Source organism: Sabethes cyaneus, chromosome 2 (assembly GCF_943734655.1).
Source record: "Sabethes cyaneus chromosome 2, idSabCyanKW18_F2, whole genome shotgun sequence".
In the NCBI taxonomy this organism is placed as follows: domain Eukaryota; kingdom Metazoa; phylum Arthropoda; class Insecta; order Diptera; family Culicidae; genus Sabethes; species Sabethes cyaneus.
The window spans coordinates 76,873,890-76,894,243 of record NC_071354.1 but is presented as its reverse complement, the minus strand read 5'-3'; the positions used below and the strand labels follow the sequence as shown (position 1 = coordinate 76,894,243).

The window sequence follows — 20,354 nt, the reverse complement described above, 5'->3', positions numbered from 1 at the left end:
CATTTTTTTTGGCAAAAAATTTCTTGTGCGTATAAGAACTGAATTGGTTGTTACGTGTTATTATATGCCAACTAGCTCAGAATGATTGAAAGCAATTTTACATACTAATTGTGTATATTATACGAATCAATGACGGCTCCTTGAGCCAGCTCCTAACGGCCCTACGCTTTACTTGGCCCTCATTTCACTATGTCTTAAACTAGCTTACTTGAGTATGGGACATGGTTCCCGCAAACCTTCGCGCCACGTTGTTGATCGATGACCTTTATGTGGCACAGACTGATGCTCGTTTCACGTGGCTTTCGTGGCACGGTTCGTGTGCTGGCTGTGACCTAGCTCTCGCAGACGCACTGGATGATCTCTGGATGATCTCTAGGGGCACTTTCTATCCGCTTGCTGTTGTCGATCATGCACGCCCTTCCGGGATCGGTACCTTGAATTAAAGATAGGGAAAACGACCCTACGATGTCGTAGGTCAGCTTAACCAGTCGTGCCTTAGTGCTGTGCCACTCACCCTTGAAGGGGTCCGTTTTCGTGCTGCTGCAGAATGTTGAATCTGAACAGGTGTCGTTTCCTGCTGTGATGACAATTGTTCGTTAGATAGGATTCTGCTTAATATTGCCGTTCACTTACAGCGTATATCGTCGATCTGACCCTGAAGGTGCGTCTTGCACGTGTACACGTGTATCAACCTCTAGTCGAGCCAAAGTGCACTGCACTGGTGTCGTCGAACTGAGGTCCGCTGATTTAACTGAGCGTCTGTCGTCGTTATGACCCGGCAGATGAGTATTTCGACGTTGGCTTGTACGTGAACACGGGCACCGACTTTCAACCGAACGCAGTGATGCTATGCACGATGTCCTGACGCTATGAAACGAACGCCGCTGGTTCTGCTGAGCTTTTATCGTCGATGTGACCCGGGAGAAGGGTTCCGAGGCGGGCCTACACGTGAACACAGGAAAATCTCTTGACTGAGCGGACTAGCTCACTGCACGACACACTAGCACTACTTTTGCCTATTTCCAATGGCAATTCTGGCGGGTTTCGGCTGATGTCTGCTGATCGAGCGAATCACGTCCGCGACATGTGATTTTCGCTTTTCTTCTGTCTGCGATCTGAGCTAGCGGAACTGCCGTTTGACGTTTCGCTGTGCGTTGTGTGCAAGAAAATCGCTTGGTTGTGTTTGTTTTCAAAGTAGAATTCGAAGAATTGCTTCGGTTTGCGGGGATAGTCCACTTAATAATCTACACTGAATTAAATGGGCTTGTTTTCTTTTTGCTGCGATAACAAAATATTCTGCATACGCTACATGGTTTATTATTTCAATAGAGCATTTTACGAACTGACAACATTATGCCAAGTACCAAAACGTTTCCGTGGTAATGACAATAGCAGCATAACTGGTTCTTCTGTCATAATAAAATGGTCCTAATGGTTCTGTCATGTAGCAGAGTGTTTTTTATACAACTGAAACAATCTCTATAGTTTGGATCTATTCTTGAATTTTGTTTCATTTGTTCATTTTGAATTGCGCAGCGGATAACTTTTAATGAAACACGCAATATTTAAATACTTTAGACCAGACAACTCGTACACAAGAGTAACAATCTTGTGATAAATACCGCTTTTTATCTTGTAAAAAATTAATCAAGCAACTCACTAAGAATTCAAACAGTTTTGCCGAAAACATGAAATAATGCCGAATTAGTTAATACGCACTTTTCGAATCGTTGTTCAGACAGCTTTTTGCGTTCACATTTAACGTAACAAAAGTGAACATTTCCTTTGGAAATCGAAGGTACGTCAATTTTGATCGGCACGTAAAAATGATCGTCGCGACATTTTTGATATTGGCAGGTGTTATGGGAAACTGTTAATAACTGTCACTTTGTTACGGGGTAGTTTCAAGTGAAACACTTGTCAGCCCGTGATAAAAAATGATACTCTTCAAGTAGAATGATTGACAAGCTTGTTTGTTTTTACTGGAGTATGAAGAAAACCAAACCAAATTCGATTCGCTGAAAAGTGTATGTATTTGAAATTATTATCAGATTAGTCGATTTACAAATAAAATTGAAGAAGCTAGTGCTGTAATAAAATCATTGCTACAAGTGAATAACAAAGTTAGAGTGAAAATATTATCCAGTTAGTTAGTTAGTTGTCGCAATAAAACTGTACCGTTAGATTAGAGTGGATAACCTGAAATACTTTACCAGTATGTTCGAGAGAAACTTATGCTCTTACGGTGGTGGTCTTTAGAACTAGCCGAATGGTGAGAAAGTTGACAGTTTGCTTGAAGAATCGGAAAAAGTTCACTTTTTTAATTTTATCACTGTAGTGAAACAATGTACAAGTGCAATTATTTTTGCAAAATGTAAGAAAATTGAGTACTTTATTTTTGGTATATACTTTGTCAGTGGTTTGTTTACAGTATATACGAGAAAATAATGTTTTTGTATATTTGTGCGACAAAAGACAGGTTATATATCACGGTAAATTATAAAAATCCACGTGCTCAAGTGGTAAAAAGCTAGTTTTTTGTGAACTTAACATAAACCAGGCTACTGTAAGCAAGATACAGGATAACCAAGGAGAACATTCCTATTTTCATGCAATGCCGGAGCAACGTGTTTCGCCAGGACTGACAGATGATCGAATCTCTAGAACTTTGACCGTTACAAAACAAGCATAAAGATTTTGCAAAGTAGAAAAACGTTCCAATAATATACAAAAACCGATTTAGGATCACTGCTGTGTTCGAGTTAAGTCGCCACACCACCTTTAAAGTATTCTTCAAATTTATGCTCTTTCAATTCACTATTTTAAAAGTGTTTTTAAAACACCTTGCAAAACAACAAATTTCTTACAAAACCCGATAAAAATTTAGTAAAGTTTTCTATCGAAAACTAGTTAAAAATTAAATCTACTGAAATTTTTTTATGAAATATACCGCATTTGACGTTTGTTTTTATCACCATCGCAGCAGGTAGCGCCATGGTGGCAGTTTTTACTCAAAAAGGTCAATAGTAGGGGAATGTCGTCGTGGTTGGGCCGCCTTTTGACATTCGCCCATAACTTCCGTTTCAAAAAGAATTTTTAAAATCTAAATAGATCGTTGGAAAGGTCTAAGAATAAGCTATATTTCTGGAAAATCTTGAACTGATTGCTTAAAAAATAATAAACTTATAGGCATTTACGTGAAGACAAAAAATGTTGTCATACTCGGGCTACGTTGTACAGGTTGGGCCACCGCTCCTAATCCAAGAAATACGTATTGAAATTCTAAGTAGAGACATTAATAGAATGAATTTCGAGAGCAACGGCCCATTTAAGTATAAATATCCTGTTTTAATAACATCTTTGCGAAATTTTTGGTGATCCTGTAAAATCAATATTACTTCAATCGCGTTTTCCGAAGTGTACTACTGCAATGAAAAATCAACAACAATCTAGGTTTTTATTGTACTAATTTTGCTTTATTCCATCACATTTCCCGCGACTGACGTTCTCTAGCGAATATTGCGCTTCTGTGCTTAAAATTATGGCCCAACCATGACTACACAAGTGGCCCGACCTTTACAATAAGCGCTTTTGTAGCATTCCCCCTTACCCTACCCAAACACTTAACTGGGCAGGATTTTTCAATAGCCTTCGAATAGAGCACAACACACTTAATAAATTTTCAATATTTATCCCGATAATTGCATTTCATGAATCATTTCTTGAAGAAAAGTTAACTGCACCTGGAAAACTTTTTTTGTACTGATTCAATCAGTGAATTCAGTACGCGTATTTTGAATACACGATTGAAACTCACAATGTTGTGAAAAGTTAGCTGTCACAGTAAGAAGTTTTACAGTGCTTGTAGGGTAACCAACGTATTTTGGACCCCCTCAGCAGCTGTATATAATTTGGACACTTACAGCAAAATCAAATGCAAGTGTCCAAATTATGTACAGCTTCTGATGGGGTCCAAAATAAGTTGGTTACCCTACATAGGTATCACGAGTTACTAAAACTGAAAAAATTGAGGTGGCCCGACCATAACAGTGGCCCGACGATAACGACAATACCCTACTTATTCGTAGATTGCCAAAGCGTGCGGTCGTAAATTTCGGGTTCGAGTTAGCACGAAACCAGGTTAAATTATGAATTCGCCATACACATAAGTTACCCTGTGTAATGTCAGTTGTTCAATTTTATGCCGCATTTTCCTTAGTTAACCCACAGCAGACGTTGTAATATACATTTAGGCGTTTTCGATTTGATGGTGAGTACACGAAAGCGCAGCCAAATGTGCTTTAATCTACAAACTGCATACCTATGAAATAAGTAAACAGAAAAATTTTCTTTAATGAAGCGGGATTAGCATGTTGGAATGGACCAGGTTAAGGAATTCCCTACCGTCCCTCCATCAATTGTAGAACCACCGTTTCAAAAAAAAATATTAATATTAATGCCTGATCGCATTTCAAGGTCAAAGACTAAAAAACACGAGTTTGGTCTGTATAAATGTAGTTAAAGCAATATAATTTTTTTCATATAAATAGTGACCAAATCTATCTGTTTCTCTATTATCATAAACTTGTAATCAGTGGTGTGTATCTAGGACCGGACATGTGATTCCGATTTTTTTATTTCGCTTTTGTATTAGAACTCTCATAATATTTTAGGGCAGCAAAAACTGTTAATTGTTAAAAGTATTTAATTTTCAGTTTCAGTTTATCTACGTATTGTGAATTATAAATAAAAAGCTTTCAATTTGGGAGAACTTCAATTAAACGGTTGCTGGGTAGTCCAGAAGAATGGTCTTCTACATGTATTTAAAACAAAAAAAGGAATTAAGCTATTAAATCAATTTGCCAATTATGTAATGAATAAAATTCTATTAGAAAATGTGCACAAAAGAGGAACAATTATCGAATAAAGTGAATGGGAACTTGTCATCAACATGCTTGTATATCAATGGAGTGTTTAATCAAAGATCTTTAAATGGCATATTGTTTTATTTTTCTCCTTTTCCAGGGAAACATAACTGCACTGCTCAACGTAACATAAAACTATTATCTGCACCTCTCTCTCTCTATTCAATTGCACAATTTATCTTGTCCACGAGAAGAGAAAATATAAACCAATTGAAGATATTTACAACCCTAGCTAATAATACTTTTCGATTGCTCACCTAATCACTAGTTGACTATCATTAGAAATGAGATTCTTGCAAGTGTGTCTTTTCCGATACACCCAGCTAAATGTATGTACAAATGCGCCGTTGATTTGTTTCCACAAATGGACTGGTTCATAGCCGAGGAGCATTCCTGCACCACGCAGATTGTTGCGACGCTGGTGGATGATGTTAGAATGTTTCTGGTATTCGGGAATCTTTCGGTGGATCTTTTTGCTTCTGATTTGGCTCGTTCCACTTCTGTACTGCTGCGGAACCGAACAGGATGAAGACGAACGCCGGGATGATGTAGGCCGCGGCACCGATACCGAAAACATACTGCCACTCGTCCATAGTACTTCGATCGGCGGTGAAATGTGCCACCAGCATGGGCGTGATGAAACCGCTGGTAGTGCCAACGAAGTTGATGATTCCGTACAGCGTGCCAGCGAAGTTCGGCGCCAGATCCTGGGAGTTTTGCAGGTTGGTCATGGTTGAGGCACCGTTGAAGCCTAGCGACAGGGTGATTATGGCGACACATACGTAAGGGTCGAAGCCGGCAAAGATCAGTCCCACAAGAAATAGACCAGGGATTATGTGAGCTGCAATTAAAGTAAAATTAGTCTATCTTTTTTTTCACTATACCGAGCCCTACTCGGCGAGCCAATCATGGAAGCTAACAGTCATTGGACTAATCATAGGCGATGTGCTGCAGGTTATTAATACATCATGCACATATTGCAATCCGCGAATGGCAGTGCATTTCTTCGGCGGTTGATTTTCCGGCCTTTGAATCTCGGGCTGGCTATTTTTAGCCCGCCGTGGAAGGTAGTTAGCGAGTGCTATTCATGAAGCAACATTAAGAGGGCCATTTGGATTGCAATGAGAGGCAATTTTTATTTCTTATTCAATTTTCATCAGCAACCATTCATGTGTTGCAGACCCGAGGTTGACTATTGAGGTTGACGGCGACGAATAAGTTTAATGTTCTGCGAGCCGCGAGTTTTTTTTTTTCAAATTAGTGTGTATCTATAAATGTTGAAACTGCACACATTCAGATCTAGTTAGAGAATACTACCTAGTGGAAAACGGGTTCATCACTTTTGCGGAAATCAAATCTATTACGTCAGACTGACACCTTCATGTTAAGACAGCACTAACTTAACAACTTTTACTTCTTTTATTGTACAATTTATTTTACTTAGCAGTATCAAGGAATTAAACTTTATGGTAGATTGAATATTTTTCGTATTCGATATGGGAAAATGGGCAGCTTGTCGATTGACGTTCTTTAAAAGTGAAGGCAGCTGTCTAATGAGCATCTAGCTATACGTTGTTGTTGCAATTGTTTAGTGCATTGAATATCGTCGACCTTGTTTCTTATCCAAGACATGAAGAGATACTATATTTACTTATGTTCCGTTATTTTCTTCGTCTTTCGGAAAGACTATCGTTATAAAACGTTATCCAAATCTCTGACTTCATTAAAGTCAAATCAATACAAAAACCTTATACCTTATAGGTTGACCCTTTTGACACCTCGTCAAGTGTTCGGGAGTAAGCCTCTCAGTTGGCCTCGAGGTATGATACTGGTCTAACAAGACCAGTGCCGTCGCATGTTGAAATCTCGGCTGGGATCAATAGGATCGTAACACTAGCCACGCAATTGTCCTGTACTCTAACAGTTGGCTACGAAGTCTATCGTATAAAAAACAGAAGGTCAAGTTTCGATAACGGAATGCAGCACCTAGGATTTGCTTTACTTTGTTGTGACCTTTATAATATAATCTTTATAATATAATATATATTTATATTATAGTTCTCGATCAGAAGTGACATTAGTGACATTGAGTTGGAAATTTATTAGGTATGCTCATGCTGGCTTCAAGACAGCAGCGTACAATTAACCGTAATAAAACGGAATTATATACTGTCTAAAAGAAATATTCCAGAAAAAATTATTCGGAAAAAGGAGAAATTCTTTGTAGCCTTGCTAACATAATACTTGATCGTACAATTATACCTACCCATAATAAAATGTTTCAAAAATCTAAAGAAATCAACAAATGTATGATTATCACACCACTCAGGTGTTTGAAAAATAAACCAAAACCTTGGAGTTAAAAGAGTTAAACGCCGCACAGAGAGCGATTTATGGTTCAACCAGTTTAATCCTTCTTTCTACCGGTACGACCAGCTGTTCGAAGCTCTCTAGAAAACACGTGACAATCGTACGTGGTCAATGCAAAACTCTCTTGCAAGCACGAATTGCCGGTTTTTTTTATTTCGGAATGAGGCTCTCGCTTGCTAGGCACTGTCACGGAGGAGGGGCTGGTCTTTTAAATCTATTAATAGGGTCGTTGCAATGGATGATCCTGCCTGGGAGTTGCCAGGCGCGGCAAGCAGCCAGATGGTGGTTTATATCGAAACAAGTGTTTTCGTTTTGATTACGATGTTTTGCGCTTGACCATACGAGTTAAGCTGGTAGTTTTCCGCTCGTGTGCAGTGGCATGATTTTTGTTTTACGATTTACGGTTGCGCTTGTGCAAATTCCGATCGTTTCTCGAGCGCGACAGGGTAACGAATTGATTGATGTGGGACAACCAGTCGTTCGATAATTAATCGTACTGATGACCACGGGTTTCCGATGGAGAAATTTGCTAATGAGTCAATTGTGATTGTACGAGATTGAGATTTTAGATTTTCTTTTTTTCTTCTAGTTTATCTAGATAGATTTTGGAAATGTAATGAAAGTGACGTAAAATTTTTGTAGTAATTGTAGCGACTTTTACAAATTCTAACGAAAGGGATTTGTAAATATTTTGTGGATTGTCCAACCTTATTGAAGGCTATTTCAATCGCATTGAAAGCTGAAAAAAGCATGTGCTAACAGATTTTTCAACAGATGTGTCTCGAATTAAATACAATTGATCCATTGCTGAAAATTCAACTGTTGAAATAAAGCAATAACGCTGGATGTCTACACTTTGATTGCACAGTTGGTATACCACTATGAGGGCTCAACTGAAAGACAACTGTCAATTTGTTGTTGAGTTTATTATAGAGTGGTTTAACCGACGGGTCATTCACCACATTCACTGTCAATTTGATATGGTATGATTGTTAGCTTCGACAATGTTGAATTGTTTCGACTGGTGTCGCATGTTCTTTGAATACTTACAGAAAAGACAGAATGACTTGCGGATCGTCGTAACAGAAAGCAGAGATTTCTTTCTCAAATAGTCTCCGATACTACCGAAGCCAAAGGCAGCTATCGCTCGAGCCAGGTATGGCAGAGCCGCCAGGAATCCCGCCTTGGCTAGCTTGAAACCGAGAACCTGTAATAGTTGAAAAATAATTGCTTCTAGCTTAATCCCACTATATGAACTTCAGGACGTACCTCACTCATAAATTTAGGAGCAGCCGTGATCAGAAAGTAGAGTCCCCACAGATTGCCGAAGTGGAGAACCAGCAGAGCCAGAAAGGGAACCGAAGTCATTATTTTTACCACCGGTGGCAGCAGGTTCTGCTTGGAAACAGCATCGCCGAGCGCCTTTTCGATAAATTCTCGCTCTTCCTGTTTGATGCGTGGATGCTGGCTAGGCGAATCTGCTACCAGGATAAACCAGATGAACGCCACGATGACAGTCAGTACAGCTGGCACGTAGAAAGCGAACGACCAGCCAAGGGTTTCGATGAGAACGCCCACCAGTGGCCAGGTGATAACGGTTCCGAAAGTTCCACCCATGAGGGCCGAAATGAATTTACCCTTCTCGTTCGGTGGTGCCCATTTGGAGACTAGCTGGTGAAGTGCTGGATATAGGACGCCCTGATAAAAAATGATAAAAGTGGAGTTAGCTGGATCGGGTCATCATTTTTTATATACAGTAACATTGTGCTGGTGTAATTCTACGACTCAAAAACAACGAATGTTACAAGTTTTATAATGTTTACGTAATGTAAATAAAGTAAGTAAATAAATAGTAAGTAAGATAAATAAATGAAAAAAGTTTTGTTTTAACAGAAAATTTAATGAAATGGTAATTTCAAAATGTAAAAGATTAATTGAAAATAATCTTCAATGGTTCAATGGGCAATGGTTGATCACAAATATTGGTATTTAAAAAAGTGAGGAGATATTTCTTGATATGTATTTAATGTTTTCTTGTTTACTTCTAATTATTTCAATATAATTTATGCACCTATTTCAAAATAGTATCACACACTGCGAGCCGTGTTAAAATGTTCCACTCCATTTATAGGACTCACACGCTCTCGGTTTCGGTGCCTTTTGGCCATACGCTACTGAAACGAATAAGGCACTGCACCATAGAGCCAATTTCTTTTATATGGTGCGATGTTATAATTGTTCGGAGCGCACCGTGCAACTCCGTGCTAGAGTACGGCAGCAGAGCCTTGAAATTTATTAATCCATTTATTTATTAAAGGCACGCTTTGTTTCTCATAAATATGTTGGTTGTTACCGTATTGCACCGATAACCAAATAGCGAATAAATAAATAAATGAGATGGGAAATAACGAAGCACAAAATCATGCAAGATTCCATGGCACCGTGCTCAACAGTACCGAGCCGAGGATCAAAACAAGTATAGTACATCGCATGTAGCATCGACACTGCGTTTAATTCTCAAAAGCACCCAGTGCGGCGCATAGACGAATTTGTAGGAACAGTGTCGCATTGACCAGTGCACGAATAACCAACCCCGATGTGGAGAGGCTCTTTTGAGCTTTTGAGCGTCTGTTCTCCGTGTTAGTAGCGGATCAAAAAGCCCTCTAAACATCATGTTAAGGGTGGCCAATCATGTTTCTCGCCCAGTGTCGGAGTCTAAACAGCGCTGTGAACAATGGTGCTCCTGCGAGACAACCTAACTTCTCTCATTCATCTCACTTCTCTCACGCGCCCTATTCTGGTAGTCAACCTCACCTTCACCTAACAACCCCCATTTGTACAGTCACCCAGGTGAGCGGAGTCACCTAGGCGCAAGTTGTGAAAAATTTAGGTGAGGTGATTGTGAGAATAGGGCCCGAGACAAGGTGATGGGGTCGCGGGGCCTTGTAAGTCCCCGTCATACAGAAATAACTATATATTCGGACCGGTGCAGACAGTTCAACGTAGCGAAAACGGACAGGACCATGGATTTTAAACTCGGGAAGTTGAACTGCCGATCTGTCATCTTCAAATAAAGTACTTGAGTGCTTCTTGACGTACTGGTGAGCCACGAGTTCGACATCGTAGGGTCTGCAGGTGAGCTGGGAGGTTCATACGTTCAGGGAACGGAGGTGGCCAATCAGTTCTTAAAGGTGCAGGTTGAGAATCAAGGGCCGGTTTTTCAACATACGCATCATAAGCGTGCACAACTTTCGACCATGTTATGTTCGACCTCCGGCACTTCACAGACATCGTTAATGCCAGATTCTATCGAAGTGTTAGCGGTGACTCGGACGATAACCATACTTTCCGTTGTGAACAATATTCAAGACCGACACCAGAGCCTCGGCTAAATCTCGCACGTCTGAAATGGCCTGACGTCTTAATAAGTTACGAGCATTCGCTTCCGGAAAAGCCGCTTCCGCCAATGATCCGTCCCGAGACCTGTTGTAGGAACGCCATCAAAACAGAGTTTAGCAGCGTAGCAGAGAATATTTTCGGGTACGTGGAACGAAATCAGTGGAACGCCTGACATGGTGATGAATGTAGGAGGATGATTGATGCCGAGAACGTTGCACTCGCGAGAAAGGTGCATAATTGTACTCGTTAGAACGTTAGCTGCATCTTTCTTAGAAAGCACAGAAGCTTTACCTACCGGAAACTCAACGCTTCTCGCAAAGGCTAAATGTGTCGAGCTAAGAAAGATAGTTACGTGGAAGCATTACTTCGATAAACGCTGTAATGGCGCACTGGCAGCGAACCATGATGGCCAATTCAATCAGCGCTACATGGAAGAGATGATATACCCAATGGTAGATAAAGTTAAGGACGCCATCATTCAGTTGAAGAATAATGAATCAGCTTGATAGGGTGGCATCAGAGTGGACTTTATCAAACACATTCCATCAAGAAGACTGGCAACTCTGCTAAAAGTCGAGCGACAATAACAGCAATGCTATCTGCCGAGTTAAAGTTTAACTTTCACGTACTAGTGTGTGTATATTAGAATATGGATGTACACAAACACGTATTCAATGCATTGCCATGCTCGCATACATATTTTCCCACCAATACATGTACACACAGCTTCAACTTTTGTCGGGAGGGGTGCGCTGTTCCTTCTGTTGCTCGTCATTTGTATGGGCGCGACGAAGAGATGCCAGTCTTCTTGATGGAATGTCTTTGACTTTATTAAGATGCGCCTGGAAAAACTATGTAGTGTACCCTATAGTTACTATATATATAGTTCGGCGGATAGAAAACCAGGCGAATTGGCATCCCTGATTTATGAAATTTTTTGAAATTATGGTGAAATGTGCAGGTTTTTACGAAAAATATTCACTGGCGGGTGTTGAAAATGACTAGTTCTATGAAAATAAAGTATGTTTTTTGCCTTTCTACTATATAAATATATAGTATAAAGGTATAGAAATCACTTGGAAAATCGAAAATGGAAAGAAGGTCCTGCGGGCCGAATGTTATATACCATTCGACTCAGTTTCGAAAACTGAGCATTTTCTGTGTGTGTGTATGTATGTGTGTGTGTGTGTGTGTGTGTGTGTGTGTGTGTGTGTGTGTGTGTGTGTGTGTGTATGTAACGCTTTCAATCTCACTCACTTTTCTCGGAGATGGCTGGACCGATTTTAATGTTCTTAGTGTCAAATGAAAGGTCTAGGTGTCCCATTGGTCGCTATTGAATTTCATACTGATCGGACTTTTAGTTCAAAAGTTATGTATAAAAATACGAAAAATATGGGACTTCATTATCTTATAGATCCCTTAACCGATTTGAACAAAATTGATTGCATATGAAAGAGGAGCCTTACAAACCCTTAACTTCCAAATTTCATGACGATTGGACCTGTAGTTTGAAAGTTACATAAAGAAATGTGAAAAAATAGTGGTTAAAACCTATTTTTGTAACATTTAAGAATTAATTCAATGAAAAACATCACATATTTTATTATTATTTGAAGATTACTGCTGAGATCTATCAAACGAAACCGAGTTATTGAAAATCGGACGGTTCATTCAAAAGTTATTCAAACTTTAACACTTAAGCACCGTATATTAAACCGTTAAAACGTGTGAAATCAAAACATATCAATCAAATGTTGATTGTATTCAATGTGTGCAATGTATGTATGTATGTATGTATGTATGTATGTATGTATGTATGTATGTATGTATGTATGTATGTATGTATGTATGTATGTATGTATGTATGTATGTATGTATGTATGTATGTATGTATGTATGTATGTATGTATGTATGTATGTATGTATGTATGTATGTATGTATGTATGTATGTATGTATGTATGTATGTATGTATGTATGTATGTATGTATGTATGTATGTATGTATGTATGTATGTATGTATGTATGTATGTATGTATGTATGTATGTATGTATGTATGTATGTATGTATGTATGTATGTATGTATGTATGTATGTATGTATGTATGTATGTATGTATGTATGTATGTATGTATGTATGTATGTATGTATGTATGTATGTATGTATGTATGTATGTATGTATGTATGTATGTATGTATGTATGTATGTATGTATGTATGTATGTATGTGATGATAATTTGCAATGAAATTCAAGAAAAGTGAGAAACATGTCAATAGTCTGAAGTTTTTGAAGCCTCTTAGTGGAATACGAACTCTGAAATAAAAGAAAAAAAAATTTTTACCTACTAAACTGCCCATGGATGCATAGTTGACGTAAAAACCAAAATGACCAAAATGTACTTTTTCGGTCCTACGCACTCTTAACTATGTTGTTCACATGCCCAATACTCAAACAACATATGTTTGTTCGAAAATATTCGAGAAATTTAGGAAAATTGAGTTACTCTGCTATTGGTTTCACGTAATGCTAATGGTAATTTCCTGCATAATCAATCAGCATAGTAACCTATTTGTTTTTGTAGCTTTACGCCAAGTTATGGGAATAATCGTTCAAAAACCAGTCTATTTATTCACATAAACTGGCGTTTGCATTTTTTAAACACAATAAATGAGGAATGAATCATGAAACCCCATCAGTCCTCTTTTGATTAATAAACTCTACTAAATAGACAGATTATTCGTTGTTCGTCTACCGCATTATGAAAACCGATGCGCGCTTATCCATCTACCGACGCTGACAACTAGAAGGACACTGCTGCAACGGCTTTTTGTTTTCGACCTTCTTGGCAATAATATCGACTGCCCCGACTTGCTGAGCCGTGTTCCAATCAACGTGCCTCCAAGGCCTACTCGCCAGCCTCATTTCCTTCGGCTTCCTGTGTATCGTACTCAATATGCCCAAAATAATCCGTTTAATGTTTGCTGTAGAGAGTTTGACAATATCTCAGAGTGCTATGATTTTAACATTAGTAAATTAACCTTTAAACATAGAATAAGTAATATGTAGAGACAGTCTGTACGAATTAGTCGAAGACTTGTAATAAATAAATAAATAAAAAAGTTTATAGCAAACATTATATGGCTCTATTTCACGATAAAAATGCGTTTTCTCAACAATCATGGTGCTGATCGTTACGTCGACTATGCATCCATGGCCAGTAAATTCCACTATTTAATATTTATTCGCGACAGATACGTATACGCTTTGAAATAAGACACTGATGAAGCCTGCACGTCGTAGGCGAACTACGTATCTGTCGCAAATAAATATTAAATAGTGGGATTCAATCGAAAAGTTTTTTCTTTTCTTTTTTAGATTTCAATAGTCATTTTCTTCACTTGCTGTTACTCACAATTGTACAAGAAAAGCAAAAAGCGGAGAAAAGCAGTTAATTTAAGTATATAAGTACAAGTGGTGTGTAGGATCAAAATACTAGTGAGTTGATTTTTCCAAATAAATTTATACAAATTTTGCGCATTAATAGATGCTCTTTTCAATCCATAGATACTAGAGCTTAGAAATGTTATATGAAAAATAGGAAGTAAACGTTGCACGGTAGTAACTTTGTAAGATTTGTTTTCGTTAGTGACATTTTAAAGGACAGATGTCTTATGTCATGTATCATATTTTATTAATAAATCAAAAATGACAAGCACTGGAAATCATATTGATCATATTTCTCATTCTCAAGCATGTTTATGGCGCAGTTTTTGCACTATTTTTCGACCTCATCTTGTTTTCCTAACCCTCTAATATTGTAAAAACGATGTGATCAAGTTAATGACTATCTTTTCATGAAAGTACATTCAAAAGAAGCTTAAGTTTTGATTTTCATGCAAAAATAATTATCTGAAGGAGCGCCAGCTAAGAAAAAAGCGAAGTATAATAATAATTTTTCTGAACTCTTGTTTTTCAAAGATGCTAACTTTCGAACGCATGGTATTAATATCAAAATATCAAAAAAATCTACCCCAAAAAACCACTAAAAAAACCACTCAAAAAAAATATCAAAAAATCTGCTATGAACACATATTTCATATTGTCAGTTCGAAACAAGTTTCGTATGTGGCTCTGAAACCCGAAAGTTAAGGCCAACCGATTATAAAACTAAATAAGGTGTTCATCAAATAACATAAATGACGCTTAAAGTATTTACGCACCCAAGGAAAGAAAATATAATTATTCTACGCAATACGTTGTGAATTTTTCTGGCAAATAAGGATTTTGAGGAATACGGAACGGATATTTAAAAATGTAGTCAAGTTAATTATAGATGTTCCTGAGAAATTAAATAATTATTATTGTGGCAGTAGAAAGGCTAGGTCACGCCGCTAGGTGGATTAATTCGGGTTTTTTACATTACTCCTGCATTTTGGATTTTGAAAAACTTTTGGCTCCGCTTTTGACGTTTATGTGGCTCCCGATTTTCTATCCACCGAACTATATATATAGTAACTATAGTGTACCCCGGGGCAAGTGGGAATACGGGGTAAGTGGGAACAGAGCCCATTAATCGCTTCAATACGATTTTCTTAAACTGAACTTAATTATAATTGGCTTTCTAAATACCAAAATTTTTAATTTGAGTGTCGTTGTTAATTTGTGTCATAAGTTGGACGCACCTTTTTATTTTGGTCCCAGGCATTCGTAAAAGTACATATTTTTTTAAAGTAGGTAAACATAATTAGTGTGTCAACAAGTTACACACTATAACTAGTTGTATAATTTGACAAACGGCGTTAACCTTCTAACGGGAAATATCGTAAAAACGTTGCAATCAGGCTATCTATTTTTTCATGAAAGTACATTCAAAAGAAGCTCAGGTGTTGATTTTCGTGCAAAAATAATTATAATTACAATTAGTTATTATGTCTATTATAGATCATTTTACGAACTAACAACATTGCTGATATTGATGTCGCTTAAAAAAACATAAAATAGAGCTTTCCAGTTATGTGTGTATTGGTGCTTGAAAATGAAGCAAACAACAACAGTAAACAAAAGAGATGCATTCCTTTGTCACCAAGGTACAGAATGAATTTCGTCTTCCGCCGGCTTAAATACCAGCAAATTTTCAAAATATGTGCTTGAATTTGGAACAGGATGGAAAATTTGACCGAAATTAGTGTTCTGCAGTGTGGCAAACGGAGAAACACAACTAGTAATCGTTATTTTTCGGTTTGTTCCTCCAGCATCAGCTGTTCCCCAAAATGAGGTAAACATCATGTATATACACGCGTATTTCGCGTTCGCTAGTGTGGGTGCTTGAAATGTCAGAAAGCTCTATGGTATATTGTCTGGAGGAGCCCCAGGTCAAAAAAGTCCATTTTCTCTTTTTAATTCCCTATGTCTAACGCTCTATCCAAATACTTTTTGAATTCAGATATATTACAAAATTTAAAAAAAGCATGCAAATTATGCATACAAAAATTTTGAGGTCAATCATTTTGTTCTAGATGTCTTTTTTTAAGTAAAGATATTCCCTTTTGCGCAATAATTTTTTTCGGCATTTTCCTGAATTTTTGTTTGTAATTGATAACTTTTGAATCCATGGTCAAAATGTTCTGAACACATTTCTCATATTGTCAATTCTAAACAAATTACATATGTGGCTCTGGAGCTCCAAAAGCAAAGGCCGTCTACAGACGGCCTTACCCGTTAGAGGATTAAATATACGGGACGAAACGAAGGCGGCACTTCAGAGCACCCGCGGCAAATGGGACCTATTAAAAATAAAGTTTTTCAACACAAAGCTTCCAATCTTATTTAGATATACTACCGAACATTTACAGTTCAATTACCTAATATTTAAATTGGTAAAACTTTAGAATTGAACCGAAAAGGGCCAAGCCAAGGGGACCCATAAAAGAAGTTCATTAACATGGCTTATCAGGGAGCAAATTGGGCCTATTCTGAAGAACATAATATTACATAACCGATGTTATGTGAATCTGGGAAGGCAAAATTGATATAATTATTAAGCTAATTTGCAACTGGAAGTGGAAAAATGAAGCGTTATAGTTGTTGTAGCGTAACTATTTGTTATGATAGTTTCACTTAGTCTGTGGTTTCACTATTAGCTCTGTCGCATTATGGATAGTAGAACAATCAGATTATAACGGGTGACAACTAAAATTTTGGAATTTTTTTTCTCAAGCTGTAAAAAAAAGACAAAGATACACGAAAAAGATCTGATTTACCGAAATTAAAAATACATTATCCAATGTTGGAAACAAAAGTGTACATTTAAAAATGGTCCGTAGTCGGCTGTTCGGCGAAGCTTTCGTATGACGTCGAAACAAGAGCGTTGTACGGCCGTCATGTCAACTTTGCGAATGCATCTCTTGATTCTACCAATCAACTGTTTGCAATTCGTGGCTCTCCAGTTATTTTTGTACACCAAGGAACTAAATATCCCAAAGAAATCTTCGATCGGGCGCATTAAGACAGATTTTTCGGATCATGGTTTTTAGGAAAAAATGGGAACGAATGGGTATTTAGGAACGATTGTGTTTTTTTTGGCATAATGGGATGATGCTTTATCCGGCCAAAACACGTATTGTCCATCTGCATGATGTTTTTGTAGAAACGGGATCAAAATTTTGTTCAATCATTCGTCTGGTGCATCTTATAGCCAAACCAGAGGGCTTGTTGTTGAAGAAACGAGAAAGTGAACGATGTTCTTCTGCCTCCATAATTTTGGCTGGTCTTCCACTACCTTACTTACGAATAGTTATTGGGCATCTTAGGATATGGTAAACAGTCGAAGCCGCAACATATTCGCTTTTTAAATGTTGTGCCGTAAACTTTTTCCCGAGATTTCTGTGGAAGTTCGTTGAAGTGTACAACGTGCTCGCGGAATGCTTCTTGTTTTGACGCAGTTTTTAGCAAAACTTGGCAAGCATAAACAAAACAAAAAATACTGACAGAAAGAGGATAGGAAGAGCTAACACATGCACACTCTCATTTCTCCCTGAGCTCGTTTGTTGTTAAGTTAGGAGCCTCGAAAAAATTCCAAAATTTTAGTTGTCACCCGTTAATCGTATTTACGAACTATTAAAGAATGGTTAATTATACATTACGTTTCGCAAGAATTGGATACAGCTTCATATTCAACTACATTGCGTTACAATCCTACATTTCTGATTCTGCGTAATTGCTTTTTATATTCATTGTAAAGTCGCCTGTCGTGCTTTAATAGTAATCTGATTTTGATACGGCGTGTTTGAATGAACTGTTGGTCGAAACATGATCTTTGGTTGCCTTTTTTCAAGGCCTTAACGTTGCTGTATGTTAGCATACACAATTTTCTGTCATTTTGTGCTTTTTAATCAAATTTGAATATAGGTCCCACTTGCCCCGATAAATGAGGAAAGTGGGACCTAGCGCCATGATTTTGAAAAATCTTCTTCTATTCATTGCATGTGAATCGATAGTCCTTTTTTGTAATTAAACCTTCGAAGTGATACCACAGAAGAGTTTCTGTGCTGTAAGAATTTTAAAGTAATCATAGGTGTTTTTAGGTCCCACTTGCCCCGGGGCACCTTATGTGGCGCGCAGAATTAGGCACGCTTACGGTATGCATGTGAGTTATGGCCTTTTTCTTCTAATAAGTACCAATCCAATAAATTCTGAGCAAATTCATCGTTTCCACATGAAGAATTCAAATTCCTTTTTATTTACCCGTGCAACAAGTCTGCTGTTTTTTTCAATTCAAAAGATCTTTCTGTACCTATAATAGAAACCATTATATTGTCTGGGACCGCGAGTTTGCGTATGCGTAGGTATTTTTTTATAGGAGTCTATTTATAGCATGCACAAATGTTCTGAATAATTTCTTTCAGAGAAAAAATCGTTCGTGCATTAAAAATTTACCAGAATAGAACGCCGCGTGGCTCGACTGCATCTGAAAGATAATGATGACACAACATGTCAAGGTTGGACTATCATTCATTGCTACTTTACACACTGCTATTATATGCAGTAGAGAATCTCTCAAATACCTAGGTACTTTATGCTCGATGCTCACTTCACCGTTTGTTTTCTTTTATATTTATGTTGGGTGTCATTTATGCACACTGTAGATTTTTCTTGTTAATTCGACTCGTGGACGACTAAGACTGTGGTTGGTTCGTTTTGATTCATTGTAGATGTTACTGCTGCGCTACTGTTTACTTTGCGCGGTGTTTGCCCTTATCTTTCATTCTAGACTCAAATAATGACAAACAGCTGATTCGTTTATATGTATTTCCTGCTGGGGCTGCCAGTTACTGTCAGTTTATAAAATCTATTTCTGTATTAGTATAGGTACTACTCCGTTTGTTTTCGTACACATCTGCTGTTGCCGGTTTTATATAGTGCCAAAGATCGTCTGAAGGAGTAAAATTTGGCTGTGGAATACTGATAGGTTTGTGTGTCAATCATTTATAAAGTGATAAAACAAATGAATAGGTTTATTTTGCTTTCGTGTGGAAGCAAATCATAGTTCATAATCAACTCTAGCCTCGAAATGTGTAAAATGTGGTGCATTCTGTCTGTTTTATTAATATTTGGTGAAAAAATGCCAAATGATACGTAATGCCAAGCTAGTTACTAATACTAAATGTTATATCTTTTCAGGACGATTTTTCGTGAATATGGTTTCTCTTGATAAACCGGGAAACAAATTGACTTGTATTACATGGGCTCATGCTGTTAACAGTAATGAATTACTCTCTGCTGTGCTGAAAGGTAAAACATACTCTATTATGCCATTTGATACATAGTAGCTGCAGCGGTACATGCTTTACATACGTTCTCTCTTCACAGGAGACATCGATTTTATCGAAGCAGATATTGGGTTAGGTTACCTGGATTGTGACAATGAAAATCGTAATTTGATTCCAATCATGGCACATCCTCCGGCTACTAAATCAGATTTGTCATTGAGGAGTTTTCTCGAACAAGTTCACAATTTCAATAGTTTAGCTGATGTGAATAAAGTCAAAGGAATTAAGTTGGATTTTAAGTCCATCGAAGCGTTCGAGCAATCAGTTCAGATCATTCAAGCATTTTATGATACCCAGCGTTTCACGACATGGATTAATGCTGACATTTTACCGGGACCTGTTAACAATACGGTTACTGTTCCCGTTGATCCTGCACGCTTTTTTCACTCGGTAAAGAGTTTATCATCCGTAGCCGTATCTATAGGATGGACCACGAAATGGGGCAACGATCCTAACGAAGGACAATATTCAGAAGAAAACATCCTTCAGATGATAGATACAATTAAAGTTAATAAAGTAGATCTTGATATTACATTCCCTATACGAGCAGGTATTGCTGCTAATAGTCAGAAGGAATTAACTGAACTTTATTCTGCCTTGAGCGATACGAACAAAGTTACGTTTACAATTTGGTCCAGCGCTGGAGATGCGGTAAACGTGGAAAAGCTGAATCGATTCATAGCGGATTTGGGTGAGGATAAAATATATGTAGACGTTCCCGAGGAGTTGAAGGAACAGCTTAATTTGAATTGTAGTTTTGCGCAATAGACAAAGCACAGACTAACACAGAGTCAAGAGAATAAATGCCTATTTTAAATGTATACTGTGCAG

General features: G+C 37.8%; 2 protein-coding genes across 3 annotated transcripts in view; one reads left to right on the top strand and one right to left on the bottom strand.

The window, feature by feature from the left end:
* Positions 1-5,000: 5,000 nt before the first annotated feature.
* LOC128735609 (sialin) overlaps positions 5,001-20,354 on the bottom strand; it is a 28,337-nt gene continuing 12,983 nt past the window's right edge. Inside the window, exons 4-6 of the mRNA XM_053830093.1 lie at positions 8,565-8,993; positions 8,346-8,502; positions 5,001-5,766 (exon numbers count right to left, since the gene is read on the bottom strand). Coding sequence (XP_053686068.1) covers positions 5,357-5,766; positions 8,346-8,502; positions 8,565-8,993 — 996 coding nt within the window. The 3' untranslated portion in view covers positions 5,001-5,356. The remainder of the gene's footprint in view (positions 5,767-8,345; positions 8,503-8,564; positions 8,994-20,354) is intronic.
* LOC128734034 (protein FAM151B) lies at positions 19,078-20,352 on the top strand. Of its 2 annotated transcripts, none has more exons than XM_053828007.1 (3): positions 19,078-19,162; positions 19,375-19,485; positions 19,564-20,352. In XM_053828007.1, exons 2-3 carry the CDS (start codon positions 19,392-19,394, stop codon positions 20,289-20,291), a joined length of 822 nt encoding a protein of 273 aa, XP_053683982.1. In that variant the 5' UTR covers positions 19,078-19,162; positions 19,375-19,391; the 3' UTR covers positions 20,292-20,352. The 2 variants fall into 2 exon arrangements, with proteins under 2 accessions (XP_053683982.1, XP_053683981.1); XM_053828006.1 differs by lacking the exon at positions 19,078-19,162 and adding an exon at positions 19,172-19,307.